Consider the following 18,153-nt stretch of genomic DNA (forward strand, 5'->3'; position numbering starts at 1 on the left):
TGTTGAACTGGTCCACAGTTCACTAAAGGAGACCTGAGTGCAAAACTGTACGTGGTAATTGCAGTCCTGAGGCCATAGTAGAAACCACAGCGAGAATGTCCATGTGGAATTGAGGTCCAAAACCATTTCAATGGAACTTCAGGTGGTACCATTCTAATCAATCTCCAGGCTGTAGCCTACAGTTGATGAGAGCTCCATCCAGAGGTAAGGCATCAGGATGGATCAGGCAGGTCCGGAGAGCAGAAAGAGTCAGGGTCAGTGGCATCTGGCATAATCAAATATGAAAGTTTGTCCAATAAAATCCTGAACAAAAGGATAAATTTGTTGCACATTATCTTGTATTTTATTGTCTATTTGACTTAAAGGGTACTGCGGCTTAGAGTTTAGCATGTTTGCCTCACACCTTTGCCTCACGCTGCCTTCACCGTGCACGCACAGAGTTTGCATGTTCTCCCTTTGCTTTGGGGGTTTCCTTTGGGTACTCCGATTTCCTCCCCCAGTCCAAAGGCATGCGTTGTAGGCTGACAGGCATTTCAAAATTGTCTGCAGTGTGTGTGCAATTGTGTCCTGTGATGGGTTCACATCCTGTCCAGGGTCCCCCGCCTTGTGCCCTGAGTTCCCTGGGAAGTGCTCCCCGTGACCCTGTGTAGGATAAGTGGTACAGAAAATGAATGGATGGATGCATGGTACTGCACCCTTTCCTGTTATGTTTCAATTTTTTATTTTATTTCAATATTTTAAAATATTTGACTATTCTTCATGTAGTTTACTTTTGTTTAATTCTATTATATCTTTGCTACAATGACACTTTGCTACAATGTAAAGTAGTGAGTGTACAGCTTGTGTAACAGTGTAAATTTGCTGTCTCATCAAATTAACTCAACACACAGACATTAATGTCTAAACCGCTGGCAACAAAAGTGAGTACACCCCTAAGTGAAAATGTCCAAATTGGGCCCAAAGTGTCAATATTTTGTGTGGCCACCATTATTTTCCAACACTGCCTTAACCCTCTTGGGCATGGAGTTCACCAGAGATTCACAGGTTGCAACTGGAGTCCTCTTCCACTCCTCCATGATGACATCACGGAGCTGGTGGATGTTAGAGACCTTGTGCTTCTCCACCTTCTGTTTGAGGATCCCCCACAGATGCTCAATAGGGTTTAGGTCTGGAGACATGCTTGGCCAGTCCATCACCTTCACCCTCAGCTTCTTTAGCAAGGCAGTGGTCGTCTTGGAGGTGTGTTTGGGGTCGTTATCATGCTGGAATACTGCATACTGATCATGATCTGCTTCAGAATGTCACAGTACATGTTGGCATTCATGGTTCCCTCAATGAACTGTAGCTCCCCAGTGCCGGCAGCACTCATGCAGCCCCAGACCATGACACTCCCACCACCATGCTTGACTGTAGGCAAGACACACTTGTCTTTGTACTCCCCACCTGGTTGCCACCACACAAGCGTGACACCATCTGAACCAAATAAGTTTATCTTGGTCTCATCAGACCACAGGCCATGGTTCCAGTAATCCATGTCCATAGTCTGCTTGTCTTCAGCAAACTGTTTGCGGGCTTTCTTGTGCATCATCTTTAGAAGAGGCTTCCTTCTGGGACAACAACCATGCAGACCAATTTGATGCAGTGTGCGGCGTATGGTCTGAGCACTGGCAGGCTGACCCCCCACCCCTTCAACCTCTGCAGCAATGCTGGCAGCACTCATACGTCTATTTCCCCAAACACAACCTCTGGATATAACGCTGAGCACGTGCACTCAACTTCTTTGGTCGACCATGGCGAGGCCTGTTCTGAGTGGAACCTGTCCTGTTAAACCGCTGTATGGTCTTGGCCACCGTGCTGCAGCTCAGTGTCAGGGTCTTGGCAATCTTCTTATAGCCTAGGCCATCTTTATGTAGAGCAACAATTCGTTTTTTCACATCCTCACAGAGTTCTTTGCCATGAGGTGCCGTGTTGAACTTCCAGTGACCAGTATGAGGGAGTGTGAGAGCGATGACACCAAATTTAACACACCTGCTCCCCATTCGCACCCGAGACCTTGTAACACCAACAAGTCACATGACACAGGGGAGGGAAAATGGCTAATTGGGCCCAATTTGGACATTTTCACTTAGGGGTGTACTCACTTTTGTTGCCAACGGTTTAGACATTAATGGCTGTGTGTTGAGTTATTTTGAGGGGACAGCAAATTTACACTGTTATACAAGCTGTACACTCACTACTTTACACTGTAGCAAAGTGTCATTTCTTCAGTGTTGTCACATGAAAAGATATAATCAAATATTTACAAAAATGTGAGGGGTGAACTCACTTTTCTGAGATACTATATTTTATATATATATATATATATATACACACATACATACATACATACACACACACACACACACACACACACACACACACACACTGTATGTGTGAGAAAAACATAGAGAGGTAGAATTAGCTGTTTGCGTGTATATGTGTTAACTTCAGACTGGGCTCAACACGTATGCTCCGTTTCATCGATATGAACCTTCACATCTGCTGAAAAACCCACTGTACGAGACCACATGGCCATACACACAGCTTGGACAGCCCAGAGTTATTCCATCTCCATGCTTGTTTTCCCCACTCCTCTTTGCCTGCCTGTGGAGTATCAGGGACTGCCTCCTTTCTGGCAAGCTCGATTAAAGCCTTATATAAGACCATGACCCTGTTAGCAAAGCTTTCTTACTCTTTCACTGAGACCGAGAGTCAGCTCTGACCTGAGCTGAAGGTCTGTGTGACAACAAAGAGCTAAAAGTGAGCAAGAGCTGAAGTGAGCGAGTGAGAGAGTGAGAGTGGAACATCTGCCTGACCTCTGGAAGGCTCCCTGCTATCCTCGCCAGGGACGATAAATTTCGAGAAAAAAAAGAATTAAAATAAAGGAAGAGAAAAGCATAGAGGATGTTGAAGAATTTCGGTCTACGTCGAATGTTATTTTTAGTGGTCTGCTACAGCTGGAGAGGGGCGAGTGAGGAGGCTGAGGCCCATACATTTACTACGCAGAGGGGGAAATAAACATTGGGAGGGAAGGAAAATAGAATAGAAAAAGGCCTTCAGGAATCAACTGGCAGGTCTCGCTGAGCACAGCAGAGTTTATCGATTTAATTACAGGAATAAGGGCTGTAATTAGTCTCAAGGCATTAGGCAGAACTGCCTGAGACGTTAAATCAGCTCCAGGTTTTGAGGTGCATTTCAAACCTCAGGAATTCTTAATAGCAATATGAAAGCACTGAAGACCACACTTGGAAATATTCTCAGAAAGAATATTTCTGCTCCCAAGAACCCCTCCTCGCCCTCAAACCCAACTGAACGCCATGGTAGTTTACAGATGGGCAGCCTGTCAGGCGAAGTTCCACCACACAATCCTGTGAGTAATGTCTAGTTATGCTGATTTTACAAGCATGAAAAGGCCTGAAAGATAGATGCCGGTTCCAGTGACTTTAACGACACCGATGAAGTCATGCGGCCAAGCTAATTAAATGTAGAATGTGTTTCAATGGGATTTTACAGTCGAGGCGCTAAGAAAAACCAAACTGATTGCCAAGCGCACCAGGGCAGTAAACAACACTTTAAACGCTGATTCGAGCATCAAGAAGTGACACACATTCTACACATTGGTAACGCAGCGTCAACATATTTACGACTACATAACTGAAAACAAAATATTATGCGAAAAGGCTGTGTTAGGATTTAATAATCTATATCCCGGGACGAGCCCCCAGAAAATTGTTCGGATTTGAAACTAGAGAATCTCCGGGTTACGATTCTTAAGAAGCGAGAAAGCGAAAATACACAAGAAAGACGGTGCCCTCGCCTCGCTACACACTTCCCACACCAAGGCCTTGGGAGAGTTTACCAAATGACACACAAAGTACAAATGGCAAGATATCTCAGTTATTCCAAGAAAGACAGGGTATATACAGTATCTCTCAAAAGTGAGTACACCCCTCACATTTTTGTAAATATTTGATTATATCTTTTCATGTGACAACACTGAAGAAATGACACCTTGCTACAATGTAAAGTAGTGAGTGTACAGCTTGTGTAACAGTGTAGATTTGCTGTCCCCTCAAAATAACTCAACACACAGCCATTAATGTCTACACCGCTGGCAACAAAAGTGAGTACACCCCTAAGTGAAAATGTCCAAATTGGGCCCAATTAGACATTTTCCCTCCCCTGTGTCATGTGACTTGTTGGTGTTACAAGGTCTCGGGTGCGAATGGGGAGCAGGTGTGTTAAATTTGGTGTCATCGCTCTCACACTCCCTCATACTGGTCACTGGAAGTTCAACACGGCACCTCATGGCAAAGAACTCTGTGAGGATGTGAAAAAACGAATTGTTGCTTTACATAAAGATGGCCTAGGCTATAAGAAGATTGCCAAGACCCTGACACTGAGCTGCAGCACGGTGGCCAAGACCATACAGCGGTTTAACAGGACAGGTTCCACTCAGAACAGGCCTCGCCCAAAGTGTCAATATTTTGTGTGGCCACCATTATTTTCCAGCACTGTCTTAACCCTCTTGGGCATGGAGTTCACCAGAGCTTCACAGGTTGCCACTGGAGTCTTCTTCCACTCCTCCATGACAACATCACGGAGCTGGTGGATGTTAGAGACCTTGTGCTCCTCCACCTTCCGTTTGAGGATGCCCCACAGATGCTCAATAGGGTTTAGTCCATCACCTTCACCCTCAGCTTCTTTAGCAAGGCAGTGGTTGTCTTGGAGGTGTGTTTGGGGTCGTTAACATGCTGGAATACTGCCCTGCGGCCACAGTCTCCGAAGGGAGGGGATCATGATCTGCTTCAGTATGTCACAGTACATGTTGACATTCATGGTTCCATAAATGAACAGTAGCTCCCCAGTGCCGGCAGCACTCATGCAACCCCAGACCATGACACTCCCACCACCATACTTGACTGTAGGCAAGACACACTTGTCTTTGTACTCCCCACCTGGTTGCCGCCACACAAGCTTGACACCATCTGAACCAAATAAGTTTATCTTGGTCTCATCAGACCACAGGCCATGGTTCCAGTAATCCATGTCCATAGTCTGCTTGTCTTCAGCAAACTGTTTGCGGGCTTTCTTGTGCATCATCTTTAGAAGAGGCTTCCTTCTGGGACGACAGCCATGCAGACCAATTTGATGCAGTGTGAGGCATATGGTCTGAGCACTGACAGGCTCACCCCCCACCCGTTCAACCTCTGCAGCAATGCTGGCAGCACTCATACGTCTATTTCCCAAAGACAACCTCTGGATATGACGCTGAGCACGTGCACTCAACTTCTTTGGTTGACCATGGCGAGGCCTGTTCTGAGTGGAACCTGTCCTGTTAAACCGCTGTATGGTCTTGGCCACTGTGCTGCAGCTCAGTGTCAGGGTCTTGGCAATCTTCTTATAGCCTAGGCCATCTTTATGTAGAGCAACAATTCGTTTTTTCAGATCCTCAGAGAGTTCTTTGCCATGCGGTGCCGTGTTGAACTTCCAGTGACCAATATAAGGGAGTGTGAGAGCGATGACACCAAATTTAACACACCTGCTCCCCATTCACACCCAAGACCTTGTAACACCAACAAGTCACATGACACCGGGGAGGGAAAATGGCTAATTGGGCCCGATTTGGACATTTTCACTTAGGGGTGTACTCACTTTTGTTGCCAGCGGTTTAGACATTAATAGCTGTGTGTTGAGTTATTTTGAGGGGACAGCAAATTTACACTGTTACACAAGCTGTACACTCACTACTTTACACTGTAGCAAAGTGTCATTTCTTCAGTGTTGTCACATGAAAAGATATAATCAAATATTTACAAAAATGTGAGTGGTGTACTCACTTTTGAGAGATAATGTATCAGGCTTGACACACAACAGAGACAATGGGTTACCTATTGATTGGCTAGGTAGAAGGACATATTTGCATAAAACAGGAAGGAATGTAGATGTGCAAATGCTGAAGGGACAAAGGACTGCACAAATGGTGAGGGGGTTTTATCCATCTACACAACAGAGAAACAAAGAAAAAAGATGTCAATACAGGAACCAGGAAACAGAGATGGGGGGGGGTTCACAGGGAGGGGAGTGTGTTCACAGTAAACTTATCAGGCTGTAAGACATTACAGACCTGTAATTTAAGTGGGCCACCAGAAATAAATGTTGCTGGGCCAACAAACCTGTCTATTCATTCATTTACTATACGAGCTTGGGTTTCTATCTGTGCAGAGTTTTGCATGTTCTCCATGTATCCATGAATGAATGAGTGAACGAATTCTTCATGAGCTAAAGATGTATCAAATAGTCAAGTTTGCGACCGACCAATCAAATAGAAATTAAACAATTCTGTTTGCAACCTAGATCAAAACATGCAGGGATAGCAGCCAGATTCCTGACATCAGTCAAAGCAGAACACCTGCATACTGTATGTAGCACATCTGCGAGTGATGTGGTGTAACTCATTTGACTGAGGTTAGCTGTGTGATTAAAGCTGCACCTCCTCTTTATTGTGCACAATTAGTGGTGTGGGATTGGACTCCAGTTTTTCTTCATAGGAGGCAACTACCCGAGGCTAAAAAAAAAAAGCTACAATGGGCCCTTTTTCCTTCCTCAAATCCACACTTATTTATGCTTAAGTTTGCAACCAAGCGAACGCTTGCATCCCTTTCACAAACTTGCCCATGACTGATCCAGTTCATGAGAGCTATAAGCACAAAATAATCTCAGTCAAGTATATAGAAATGTTGTTCTAGGTTTTGTGACCAAAACTGGACACCTCTTCAGGCTTGAGATGCCAAAACTGGACACCTCTTCAGGCCTGAGACACCAAAACTGGACACCTCTTCAGGCCTGAGACACCAAAACTGGACACCTCTTCAGGCCTGAGACACCGAAACTGGACACCTCTTCAGGCCTGAGACGCCGAAACTGGACACCTCTTCAGGCCTGAGACACCGAAACTGGACACCTCTTCAGGCCTGAGACGCCGAAACTGGACATCTCTTCAGGCTTGAGACGCCGAAACTGGACACCTCTTCAGGCTTGAGGCACCAAAACTGGACACCTCTTCAGGCTTCAGACATTGAGGAGGATTGAATATTTGGTCCTTTAACACCTTTGGTTTTGGAGCATACTTGTGAATTCTGACAGTCTCCGCTGAAGGAAGGAGTCTAGCATCTCTCTGTAAGGTTCTGCTGGTGTATAAATCTTACTGTTTATCCCTTATAAGAGAGTAAACAGTTCCAGACAACAGCTTAGTGCTGGGCTAGCTCTGAGCTCTGAGCTAACGTCCAGTGGTCGCTCTCTGGGGCATCTGACTCATGGCTAACGTCTGCAGAGGTGAGTGGAGCGGAAACTTCGCATCATCCTGCTAACTGGCCTCATACAAAACGATAGCTTCGGCCTTGTCCAGACAGGGATCACCAAACCCCGCAAACCCAATCACGACATGGAGGGCAGGCAAGGAGGTGTGTTTTGATCTGTTTGTGCTGATGGAGTGAGTACAGCTGACATCTGGCAGTTCCACAGTGAGCTCCAAGTATGAAATACGACCCTATGAAATATTACACCATGCCTTCAGAAAGGTACACTGCAGCTGTTCATTATGCAGGGGTTCAACATGGAGCTGGAGGGTCAAAGAGACCCAGATTTCCTCACACGCTTCCCTCAAACAGTCAAAAAAGCAGATAAAATATCAAGGTACTTCAACTGAATTCATCATGTCATCAACCTTCCCAAGAGCTGCTGGACCACCAGCCTCAAAACAGCCCCAAATCTTAAATAATCCACCACCAGATTTGACACTGGCTATTAGGGGTTTTCCTTCCTCAACTGAAAAGCAACCTATTCAGTATGCATTTACATTTTGTTAATTAAAACAGTAAAAAAAAGTTATACCGGTCAAATTCTAACATTTAATGTTTGCTGTTCACAAAAACACCTTGAAACTAGCGCACTATAAAGAGAGATTTGCAGACACATTGGATTTGGGATACTCCCGGTGGATCTAAATCCCAGTCTATGAGAAAGGAAACAGCGTGCATTGTTCCCTGCGACAGCTCCTGCAGTTCAATGTCATTAGCTGAGTAGGGTGTCTTACGGCAGAAAAACACCCCACAAAAAACTGGGACTGGGAATGGGGAAACCTACATACACACCACACCTTTAAAAACACACATTTCACAGTGGTCTCCTGGACTCTGCCTATCAGCATCTATATATTACTGCCATATGTGCAGGATAAGTGGAGACGCCAGGCCAAATGGTTTATATCAATTATCTCCAAGCCGTAATCTCAAGAAAGCACGAACGTCTTGCTAAGATGATAATGTGCTTTAAACCAGATGTAAAGATTTTGGGACGTGACAACCATTCCCAACAAGCTGGAGAGACAAATGCAGCAAATATATTTGTGCGTGATTTCCTCAGTTCACTTCACAAAAAAAACAAAACTAATCAAGTCACTGGCACAGACCCAGTTCGTTTCTCTGAGCTGGCAATGCACTGCAGAGTAGTAAACAACACCATCTATGTGCAAGCGCCACAAAAGGACAAACATCCATTGCAAAACTGATATTGGCGCCACCATGGTTTCAATTAACAATGTCCTCTGAGCAATAAAAATCAAGCAAACAGTTACTTGGCAAACACAGAAAGAGAAACACATCAATCAGCCAAATGTTTCTCCTTGAAATGATGCCAAAGACGTCATTGTGATCAAACGTCTTAAAAAGCAATTCTATATAATATAACATTACATGTAACAAACCAACCCAGGTCTATATTTGGTAACCACCAGCTCTCCGAAACCCTCTGCATATCTCATTTAACCTGGATAATATTCCTTTCAGTATAATTTCAATGTCTAAGTCTCTAGCACAACAGACAGGATAGCCTGTGAAGTGTGTTTTACAGTGAGGTCTGCATTTTCCAGTTTTTCTTCTAGAGGCGAGAAGCTCAATTGTGGCGGCCAACACCAATATTGTGCTCACCAGGCCCATACGGGCTCCAGGACGCCTGTCTGTGACTTGGGGCCTCTGTGGGCTAGAACTTCTAAATGAGGACTGGCAGAGATTAGCCAGATGTTTAAACAAACAAAAAAAAACCCACCTTGCTAAAGAACAACAGGAGGCCTCTAGGGGCATCTGGAAGGGTATATGGTGTTAATTCTTAACAACCAGTCCTTTTCAATATGCAACTGCATAAGTCATAAATGGTCAACTTTCTCTCTTCTTCCTTTACAAATCAGGCTTTGGCTCCAGAAAGCTAGTACCTTCGTTCTTGGACAAAGTGTCAAAGTTCTGACTCTCCTCAATAAGTGAAGAGCTGAACAGGAAACAGTTGGAGTAGTGTGTGCATATTGAGTGCATGGAATAGCTGAATAAAGAAAGTGATCTTCTAGGTATCCTATTCTTGAAGTGTACTATTGTGTGAGATCATCGTCCTTGATGATCGCACGCTAACGCTGAAGCTTGGTGAGGTATGTCTGTGTGTGTATGCCTCCACAGAGGTGATGTCATCTTCACACTCTCGAGTACAAACTCACGCCAAGTGCTTAGGAAAGTCAGAGCGAAGAGAAGAATAAAGCAAAGCACTGACAGGCCACTAGATGATAAGGTGTTTCTTATTTTATCGAAGAAGGGATCCCCAGGCAAGAACAGCCTGAAGGGAAATATATTCACCAACAACAACCTGATGGATCACATGGACCAAAACACAACTTGTTCACAAAACATGAGCTTTACTGCTATCGGTCACCAGCACAAAAGTATGATAGACTTATTTAAGCATTACTGAGCAGACAGCTAATGCTCGCTAATTCCCTCCAACTGTCAAAACAATTCCAACTGCCAAAACACACAGATCAGGTACATTCAATGTGCGCGTGTAACCACATTCATCCAGGAATACGATACTGAGCCAGGGCATTGTGTATGTGAATGTATCCGTGTAATTACCGAGAAGCCCTCGGGCTGGAAATGGAAACATTTCCTAGTGCCGCTATGCCTCAGGAAATGGGTTATAACAAAAATACAATTGGAATACGCCCTCCATAGCTGCAGTTATAGCTCATTTGTATCTGGCATGATAGTGCAAACCACAGCGTGTTCTCATTAGAAATACTATTTACATTTAAAGTGACATATTAATTTTTATTTGTATAGTGCTTTTCCTAATAGACATTGCCACAAAGCAGCTTTGCAAAAATACAGATGTAGATTTAGATCCCTAAAGAGTAAGCCAGAATTGGCAGTGGTTGGAATAACTCACTAAGACGACATGAAGAAACCCTGAAAAGAACCAGACTCAGAAGGGAAACCATTGTCTTCTTGGGGACACTGCATAGTTTAATTATAAATCATTACTATTCTACAACTGTATACTGTAAAGTGAAGCAGTACCAAGTGCATTGAAAGGATGTTCAGTATGAGCATATTGTGAATAAGAGTCCTGGGATGACTACAGGAATGTCTTTACAATTACAGCGGCAGGTCTTAGGTAGACATCTTGTATAAATTTAGGTACAGTATCCAGATGACACAATTCACTGAATATTCACGTGGAACCATCCACAGAAACAAAAATACACTCCTCAATTTAATTTGACATGAATATAGACAGTCAACATGTCACTGTTGCTGTCGATCCTCTGTATAGGTCCAAGTCCTTTATCCAGATGGTGGAAACCTGCGCCATCCATTAAGATTTCACAATGCCTCTTAGAGAGCAAGAAGAAGAAAAAAGACTTGTGGTGCAAAGACATTGGCATATGGATATGTTTACATTGTATTTATGTTTGACCTATTCTCAGCTCTTTTCAGTGGTCATTAGTGAAGATGTTCGCAGTGTATTATCACACATGCCAAAGTCTGGATGTGTGTGTTGTGTATCGGTTCCAGTTTTCCAAGCAAGTTGAACTTCATCCATAAAAGAGGAGGCTGAGCAGAGCACATTGCCACATATGGAAACAATACAAACTCCTAATGCTACATTCTTGTGCAATGCTATGGCGTAACGCTAAGGTGCATCAGAAAATGATTATTGCACACAACCTGCCAGCTCCATGAAAGCTGTTGCCAGCATCCCGCAGAAATGAAGAGGACATAGAGCCAGATTCATAGAACCGAGTCTTCTTCAGTAATTGGAATGCTAAGGCCTGAAGGTCCTGGTCAGTCTATTTATTATTTCAAACCTTCTATACGGTGAAAGCTGCTTTACTGACTATGTATGGTGGGTTATTCAAAAGCGATTTGTCTCAAAATCACCTAAAATCTTTTTAGTGCCCCCTCAATCAAGCCAGAGGAAAGAAATTGGCCTGGATCATACCATGATGTCATTTTGGACAGCGGAGTACACAAGGCCTTATTAGGTTAATAGGATCATTTTAACATAATTCTGAGTTGCTGATAAAACCCAGGTCAGCTGATCTCTCAGGCAAACTTACTCTTATTCAAAATGGTCCAAAAGTGGTTTCTTTATATGAAGACGCAGGTGAGATGTGATCTTTAAAAGGTTGGTTGTGAAAGTGTTTAGGCTGCCTGTAATGGAAATCTCAGTGCCACGCCAAGGTGGCAAAAAAACACAATGCAGATTGCAATTAGGAGTGATTTTTTCTCCTTAATCGTTCTCCTTAAACGTAGCACCCACCACTGTGATTCTTTCCAGCTGTGAAGTGAACTGGAAAAAAAAAAAAACTCAGCACCAAACTAAGTTCCACAACACGGTCTGACCATTAAACATCGGTCACCGAGTGCAATTAGTGTCTGCAGACTGTGGCAAATCAATGCCGACCTGTGAGCAGCAGCCAGACGCAATCAAACAAACAACAGACATCTGTCTGAGATGGATGGTTACCTTGGCAGAGTGTCATGTGTACATGCGTGCGTGTATCTGTGTATATGTCTGTGTGTTTTTCCTTTAGAAACATGCACCTGAATGCAACTTTGAGCGAGTGGAAAGATGGCTGGCAGGTGTGGTGTTACTGAATGTGTTTTTTGGTGGGAAGACAGGCTCGCATTAAAAGAGCTTGTTCCGTGTTGTCTTGAAATGAACTGTTGGTGAATATTTATCGTGAAGAGGTAAAGACGGCTATGGTGAAAAAGCCAAAGACATGACAGCCCGAGAAAAGATGGAAGGTAAAGTTCCCACTCACGTGGAAGATCCTTTTAATTCCAGGAGCCAGGTTATCTGCATGAATCCTCCACTGGAATGGCTTGGGCGAGTTGAGCACGAAGATCAGCGGCTTTTGGTGCACGGATAGAGACTGGATGGGCCGCAGGTGTAGCACTACCTAGAGACAAAGGAGATGAAGAGTTAATTCAAAGAGCTGGAGAGTGTGAAAGACCCGACGCATGAAGAGAAGATGCATATCACAGAAATGTGCCAAAGACAAAGAGGAGATTTACAAAACACAGGAAGTACGCATGGGGTCTTGCATCTAAAGCACTGTTTGAGCTGGATTATTTTTACTCAAGGATGTTCTGTAAATGCAATTTGATCAGGTACTTAATTCGTAAGCATATCTGTGTAATTATTGGATTGACGCATCACGCCCAGCATCATGTGACACTAACAATAACACGACCATTTCTATTTCCAGGTTTACTATCTTTTCGTACTGGATCATCTATGTGGATCTATCCTTTGGTAATAACGTAAATAACCCCTCTCCCCCTCCCCCCTTCCCCGCCCCAAAAGAAACTAACGTAAACGAGGCTTTCTTCTCGTTTCTATTTGATTTCACATGCTTTGACAAGCTGGCTTGCTGTGTTGAGCGTTCCCATGTAATTACCACAGACCTCTTGTTGCTTGTTGTGTTTTATCACTGATTTTTGTTGCTGTTTATGCAAACTCTTTCCTGATGATGTCACAGTGACTGACAAACAGCAATGTTGTTTGGAAGACCAAAATAAAGCGTGGGCCGCACTGGCGTTTGAACTTTCACACACTGGCTCTTTTGTTAGAAACTGAAAAACAAACCCCTCCCATCACACACTGCGGATTTTCTGCTGAGCTTGGACCGATTGGACCGATTACACCGGAGTGGTCTCAAACTAAGCAAGAGATCCAGGAACCAAATTAAGGCTGTCGATCTGAAGAGCTGAAACCCAACACTCTGTGATTTACTTCTTGTTGTCATCACCCAAGCACACCCCACTACAACCCACCCACCCGGTGTTCTTAATAAGCAACAATAACAGTCCTAAGATTAGGAGAAGCTTGTTGTGTTGCTTTGAGAAATCTCAACCCCAGAGAAACAAACAGCTCAACTAGGTACAAAAATATTCAGCCATTAACATGGTTTGATTGTTTCAATATTTCTCCTACTAATGTTGTTAAACTGTGTCTATGTGTGCAAACTTAATCTTTAACTGAACATGGAGTTTTAAACTTGAACTGAACATAAGCAAAGAGTCTGGAGATCCCGAGTCTCACAAATAAGAATATAAATATAAGAAACCCCTGAAATATCATGTCTGGTCTTAAGCTCCACTGTAACTCCTCCCTGGCTGAACCTATGAAGACCATCAGCTTCATCAACACACACACACACACACACACACTAAGGCTGCACAATTAATCGAATATTGATCTCGATTACGATTTTGACTGCCCACAATTACAAGAACATGATCGACTGCGATATTGACGTTTAAAGTTCATCCTCCGTTCATAGAAAACTCCGCTGCAGATCAAATCAAGCGCTTCCTAAACTTACAGCCAATCACCATAGAGTGGCGCAGGGATTACATCATTTTGTACGCCAAAACCCGGAAACGAGTTAGCATTTTATCCCTCGCGCTGCCAGCTTCGCTTCGTGCTCCAGCGCTTGCACGAGGGGAAATGATGACACTAACGTTGCTAAATGGCACTACAGAGGTTGTCGTGGACATTAAATATCATCACGCCGAACAGGAAAAAACTTTGCAGATAAACTGGTTCAGGTTTGCTTGAACAATTCCCCCCAAAAAACGTGGAGTAAATCCGTATTATGGAAAATGTTTGGAAAAGTTGTCAGAAGCTTGGTGATGGTGACGTTTAAGTCGAGCGACCGTGGTGTAGTTCGTTTATAGCGTACGGTTAGCTGTTTATTTCTGGCAATTTAGGCTTCAAACTTCATAAAAGTTGTGTTAGTTTGTGAAAATGATCTTGATGGAAAAAATGTGTTAGTATTAGAAATTTTTGTTGATCACAGAGCTTTTTTTTTTTTTTTTGAAATAATCCAAAAGCTTATGTGAATCCTATTGGGGTTTTGTCGAGGGAGCCGGTGTGATGTTAACTTCCGGGTTTCGGTATAAAATGACGTCATCCCTGCGTCACCGCTCTGTTGTGTGATTTGGCTGCGGCTCTCCACCTGTAAACACTGTTATTGCCTTTTCTGCATACGCCTTGTTTTCATTTGGTTGCATATGGTTATGTATTTGATTGAATATTTTCATTTGGTTGATGGCATTTTTATTTTTACTTATCCTATATTTTGGGTACAATTTTATTTATATTCAGCTTCTGCGAGATGATGCACTTTAAGGACCAGTCTAATTTGACACAAAGATTTCTACATTAGCAGGAATGTAGCACAGCATGTATGTGAAAGCAGAGGTCTATTTATTTAAATGTGAAAGTGCAATAAAAATGTTGTGTAAAAAATATCGTGATAAATAATCGTGACCTCAATATTGATCAAAATAAACGTGATTATCATTTGGACTATAATCATGCCGCCCTAACATACACCTGAGGAAACAAAAACAAACGTCTTCTTACTTGTGAAAAAATTCATTCATTTGCCTAACTCACAAATATAGGCCACATATTACATACAAACCCGTTTCTCAAGAAGAAGAAGAAGAAAAAACACTTTAATCAAGATATAAGTTGATGTTAATTTTGTAATGTTACAGTTCATGTACAAAGAAACCTGTGTGTGCTGTCTCGCACGCTTCATCCTGTAGATCTGTATCTGCACAGAGAATACACTAACTCTTTTCTAGCACTCAATCACATCAGTGATCTCGTTTCCCTTTATTCACATACATTTGTTTGGCCAAAGTGACTCACAAAAGAAGCAGAACACAATCCAAGCACAACAGCGAGATAAGTGCTGTTCAGCTAACAAAAAAACAAATATAAGACAGTTGTAGGAAGAGAAGAGCGACTCAGAATGGCAACACTATGGCTCGAGGTAGGTTTGAAGTGGAAGTACTCGATAGTCCCGCACACTCTAGTCTCATTCATGAGCAAATGCTTATATAAACATATAGGTGTTTATGGAATATTCTCAGTATGTGCGGCGATGACTGAAGCTTCAACATCTTAACCCTTAACTGCTCAGTTGTATCCTGTCTCAACTGGAAGTTGCTTTGGATAAAAGCATCAGCCAAATGGGGTGAATGTTAAAGTGCACCAATTATGTTTTTGAAACGTGCCTAATTTTGTTTTAAAGGTCTCATACAATAGATTTACATGCATCCAAGGTCAAAAAAACACTTTAATGTGCTCATAATTTAAATTTCAGAATGACCTTTTGCCCCCAGTGCCACAAACGACTCGTTAAATGATCCTGCTAAAGGATTCATTCTAAACTCCTCCTTTCAGAGAGCATACTCTGCTCTGATTGGTCAGATGTCCCAGTCTGTTGTGATTGGTCTACCACTGTCAGCGTGTTTCAAAAAGGAAACGCCCACTACCATAACGCGTTTCAGCTCCGTGTGTTCGCGAGCAGCAGATGAAGACGAGAGGAGGGGCTTTTTGTTACAATCATATGTAGGTTAGTACAGGAAGTAAGTCTGAAATTACTAATGACTCGTTTCAGCTGTTCAGAATCGCTTCCTTCTTTTGGGAGTCAATAACTCCGTTTGTTGTGCGCTTTGATTTTTGAAACTTTGCAGACTTTTCACATTCACCAACAGCTACATAACACACTACATGAAAGGTAACCTTTGAAAAACCATAATAGGTGAATTTTAAAATATGTAAATGTGAGGTTTAGTTCACTAGCCATTGCTTAATGTAAGCAAACATTAATTAAGGTCATATTTGTAGCACCACGAACTGAAATCAGAACTGAAGCCTCTACTGGTCTACTTTAATACACAATCTTTGTTTGTGTGTGTGTGTGGAGTTGGAGAAAGTGACTGTGTTAAGCAACATGCTAATGTAAATACCACAATAATCATGGCACAGAGAGAGAGAGGCCTTCGAAGAGGAACAAATGGAACAAATTACTGAGTGATTATCACAGGGAGAGCTTGGCAGATACAGAGTACACACACACACACACACACACACACACACACACACACACACACACACACACACACAAGCAGGCTGCCATAAGCATTTTGCTTCTTTCTTTTTTCACTTGATGACATTTTCCTCTCATCTCCTCTTGTCGTAAATGGAAAAAGTGTGATAAGCGCCTGATGTCAGTAAACCTTCTATAACAAAGGATGTAGTCTGGGAATTAAAACCAGTAAAACTGTACAAAAAAAACAACTGTGACTCACAAATCTGGCCACAGCTTACAGAGAAAAGGGAGAAGTGGACACAGAAGTGGCTAAGGTACGAGGAATGAGAGGAATGAAAGGGTACTCAACTACTTACAAGTTATACTCTTTAGAGGGGTTCTTCAAAAAAAAAGGGGGGGGATTTTGCTTGACAGTTAAGGGTCCTTGGCATGTTAAGCGCTCTACTGCTAGGAGAACACTCTGTTGTAGAACCCAGAGGAACAAAACCCTTAACAATTTTAAGATTTAATCATTAACAGTACAGTAGACAGCCAGACAAATAGATAGATAGATGAGAAAAGACAGACAAACTAACAGACAGATAGGCAGACAGACTGAAAAACATACAAGCAGACAAACAGATAAACAGACAGGCAAAGAGACAAACAGAATAACACAGAGACAAACAAGTCAGATATACAAGACAGATTGGGCTTCTTGTATGAGAGAGAGAGAGAGAGAGAGAGAGAGAGAGAGAGAGAGAGAGAGAGAGAGAGAGAGAGTGTAAGAGAGAGAGAGTAAGAGAGCAAGCAAGAGAGCGAGCAAGAGAGCGAGCAATGAGAGAGAGAGAGAGTCTAAGAGAGAGAGCAAGAGATCGAGCAAGAGAGAGAGCAAGAGAGAGAGCAAGCAAGAGAGAGAGAGCGAACAAGCAAGAGAGAGAGAGCGCGAGCAAGAGAGAGAGAGAGCAAGCAAGAGAGAGAGAGAGCAAGCAAGAGAGAGAGAGAGAGCAAAAGAGAGAGAGAGCGCGAGCAAGCAAGAGAGAGAGAGAGCAAGCAAGAGAGAGAGAGCGAGCAAGAGCGAGAGAGAGAGCGCAAGAGAGAGCAAGAGTAAGAGAGAGAGAGAGAGAGAGAGAGAGAGAGAGAGAGAGAGAGAGAGAGAGAGAGACACCTAAGCAGAAGCTTCCAATTGTAAAAAACTGCATAATTACTTAGTAAAAGTTTGAGTCAGTAGCAGTGTACAGTCCTAATGGACCAAGCCAGCTGCAAGGTGAGAAGCAAATTACCACACACACACCCACCCACCCACCCAAACACTTTACTCATAACTAGAGTCACAGATGAGCTCAACAGCTCACACTGGGGCAATTAACTCGCTCCATCAGCATAACACACTCTCTGAGGAGAGCTTAATGATGGGGGTCTGATCCCCATGTCATAGTCATGTTATGGCTGATCTAATCCTCCTATACGGATTACTCAGGGTAAACGCCACTCCACGAAACCGGCAACATGCTCACATTTTCTCTCTCCCCTCCCTCCCGCTTCCTCTTTAACCCCTTAAACTCCACTTGTATTAAATGACTTAGTAAAGCATATTGAATTATTTTGATAGTATGGTAAAACTAATATGAAAGGTATGTACTTACAACATTGAGGAATGTAAACCTGGACCAGGCAGTGGCTCTTGGGAGGGGAAGGGATTAACTTTCTCCCTCTCTCTTTCCCGTTCACTCGCCCTTTCTCACACACACACACACACGCACACGCACGCACACGCACGCACACGCACGCACACGCACTCACACGCACTCACACGCACGCACACGCACGCACACGCACGCACATGCAGGCTGCAGAGTACAGATTTGGGAAGAAAGTAGAAGTCTTGACTA

At 43.2% G+C, this 18,153-nt stretch overlaps 1 protein-coding gene across 4 annotated transcripts in view; it reads right to left on the reverse strand.

The window, feature by feature from the left end:
- Positions 1-18,153, reverse strand: part of tgfbr3 (transforming growth factor, beta receptor III) — a 112,841-nt gene that overhangs the window by 34,217 nt on the left and 60,471 nt on the right. For all 4 annotated transcript variants that reach the window (XM_017479862.3, XM_017479861.3, XM_017479865.3 and 1 more), the window contains exon 4: positions 12,188-12,325. In XM_017479862.3, the coding sequence (XP_017335351.1) occupies positions 12,188-12,325 (138 nt within the window). The remainder of the gene's footprint in view (positions 1-12,187; positions 12,326-18,153) is intronic.

Source organism: Ictalurus punctatus, chromosome 11 (assembly GCF_001660625.3).
Source record: "Ictalurus punctatus breed USDA103 chromosome 11, Coco_2.0, whole genome shotgun sequence".
In the NCBI taxonomy this organism is placed as follows: Eukaryota; Metazoa; Chordata; class Actinopteri; order Siluriformes; family Ictaluridae; genus Ictalurus; species Ictalurus punctatus.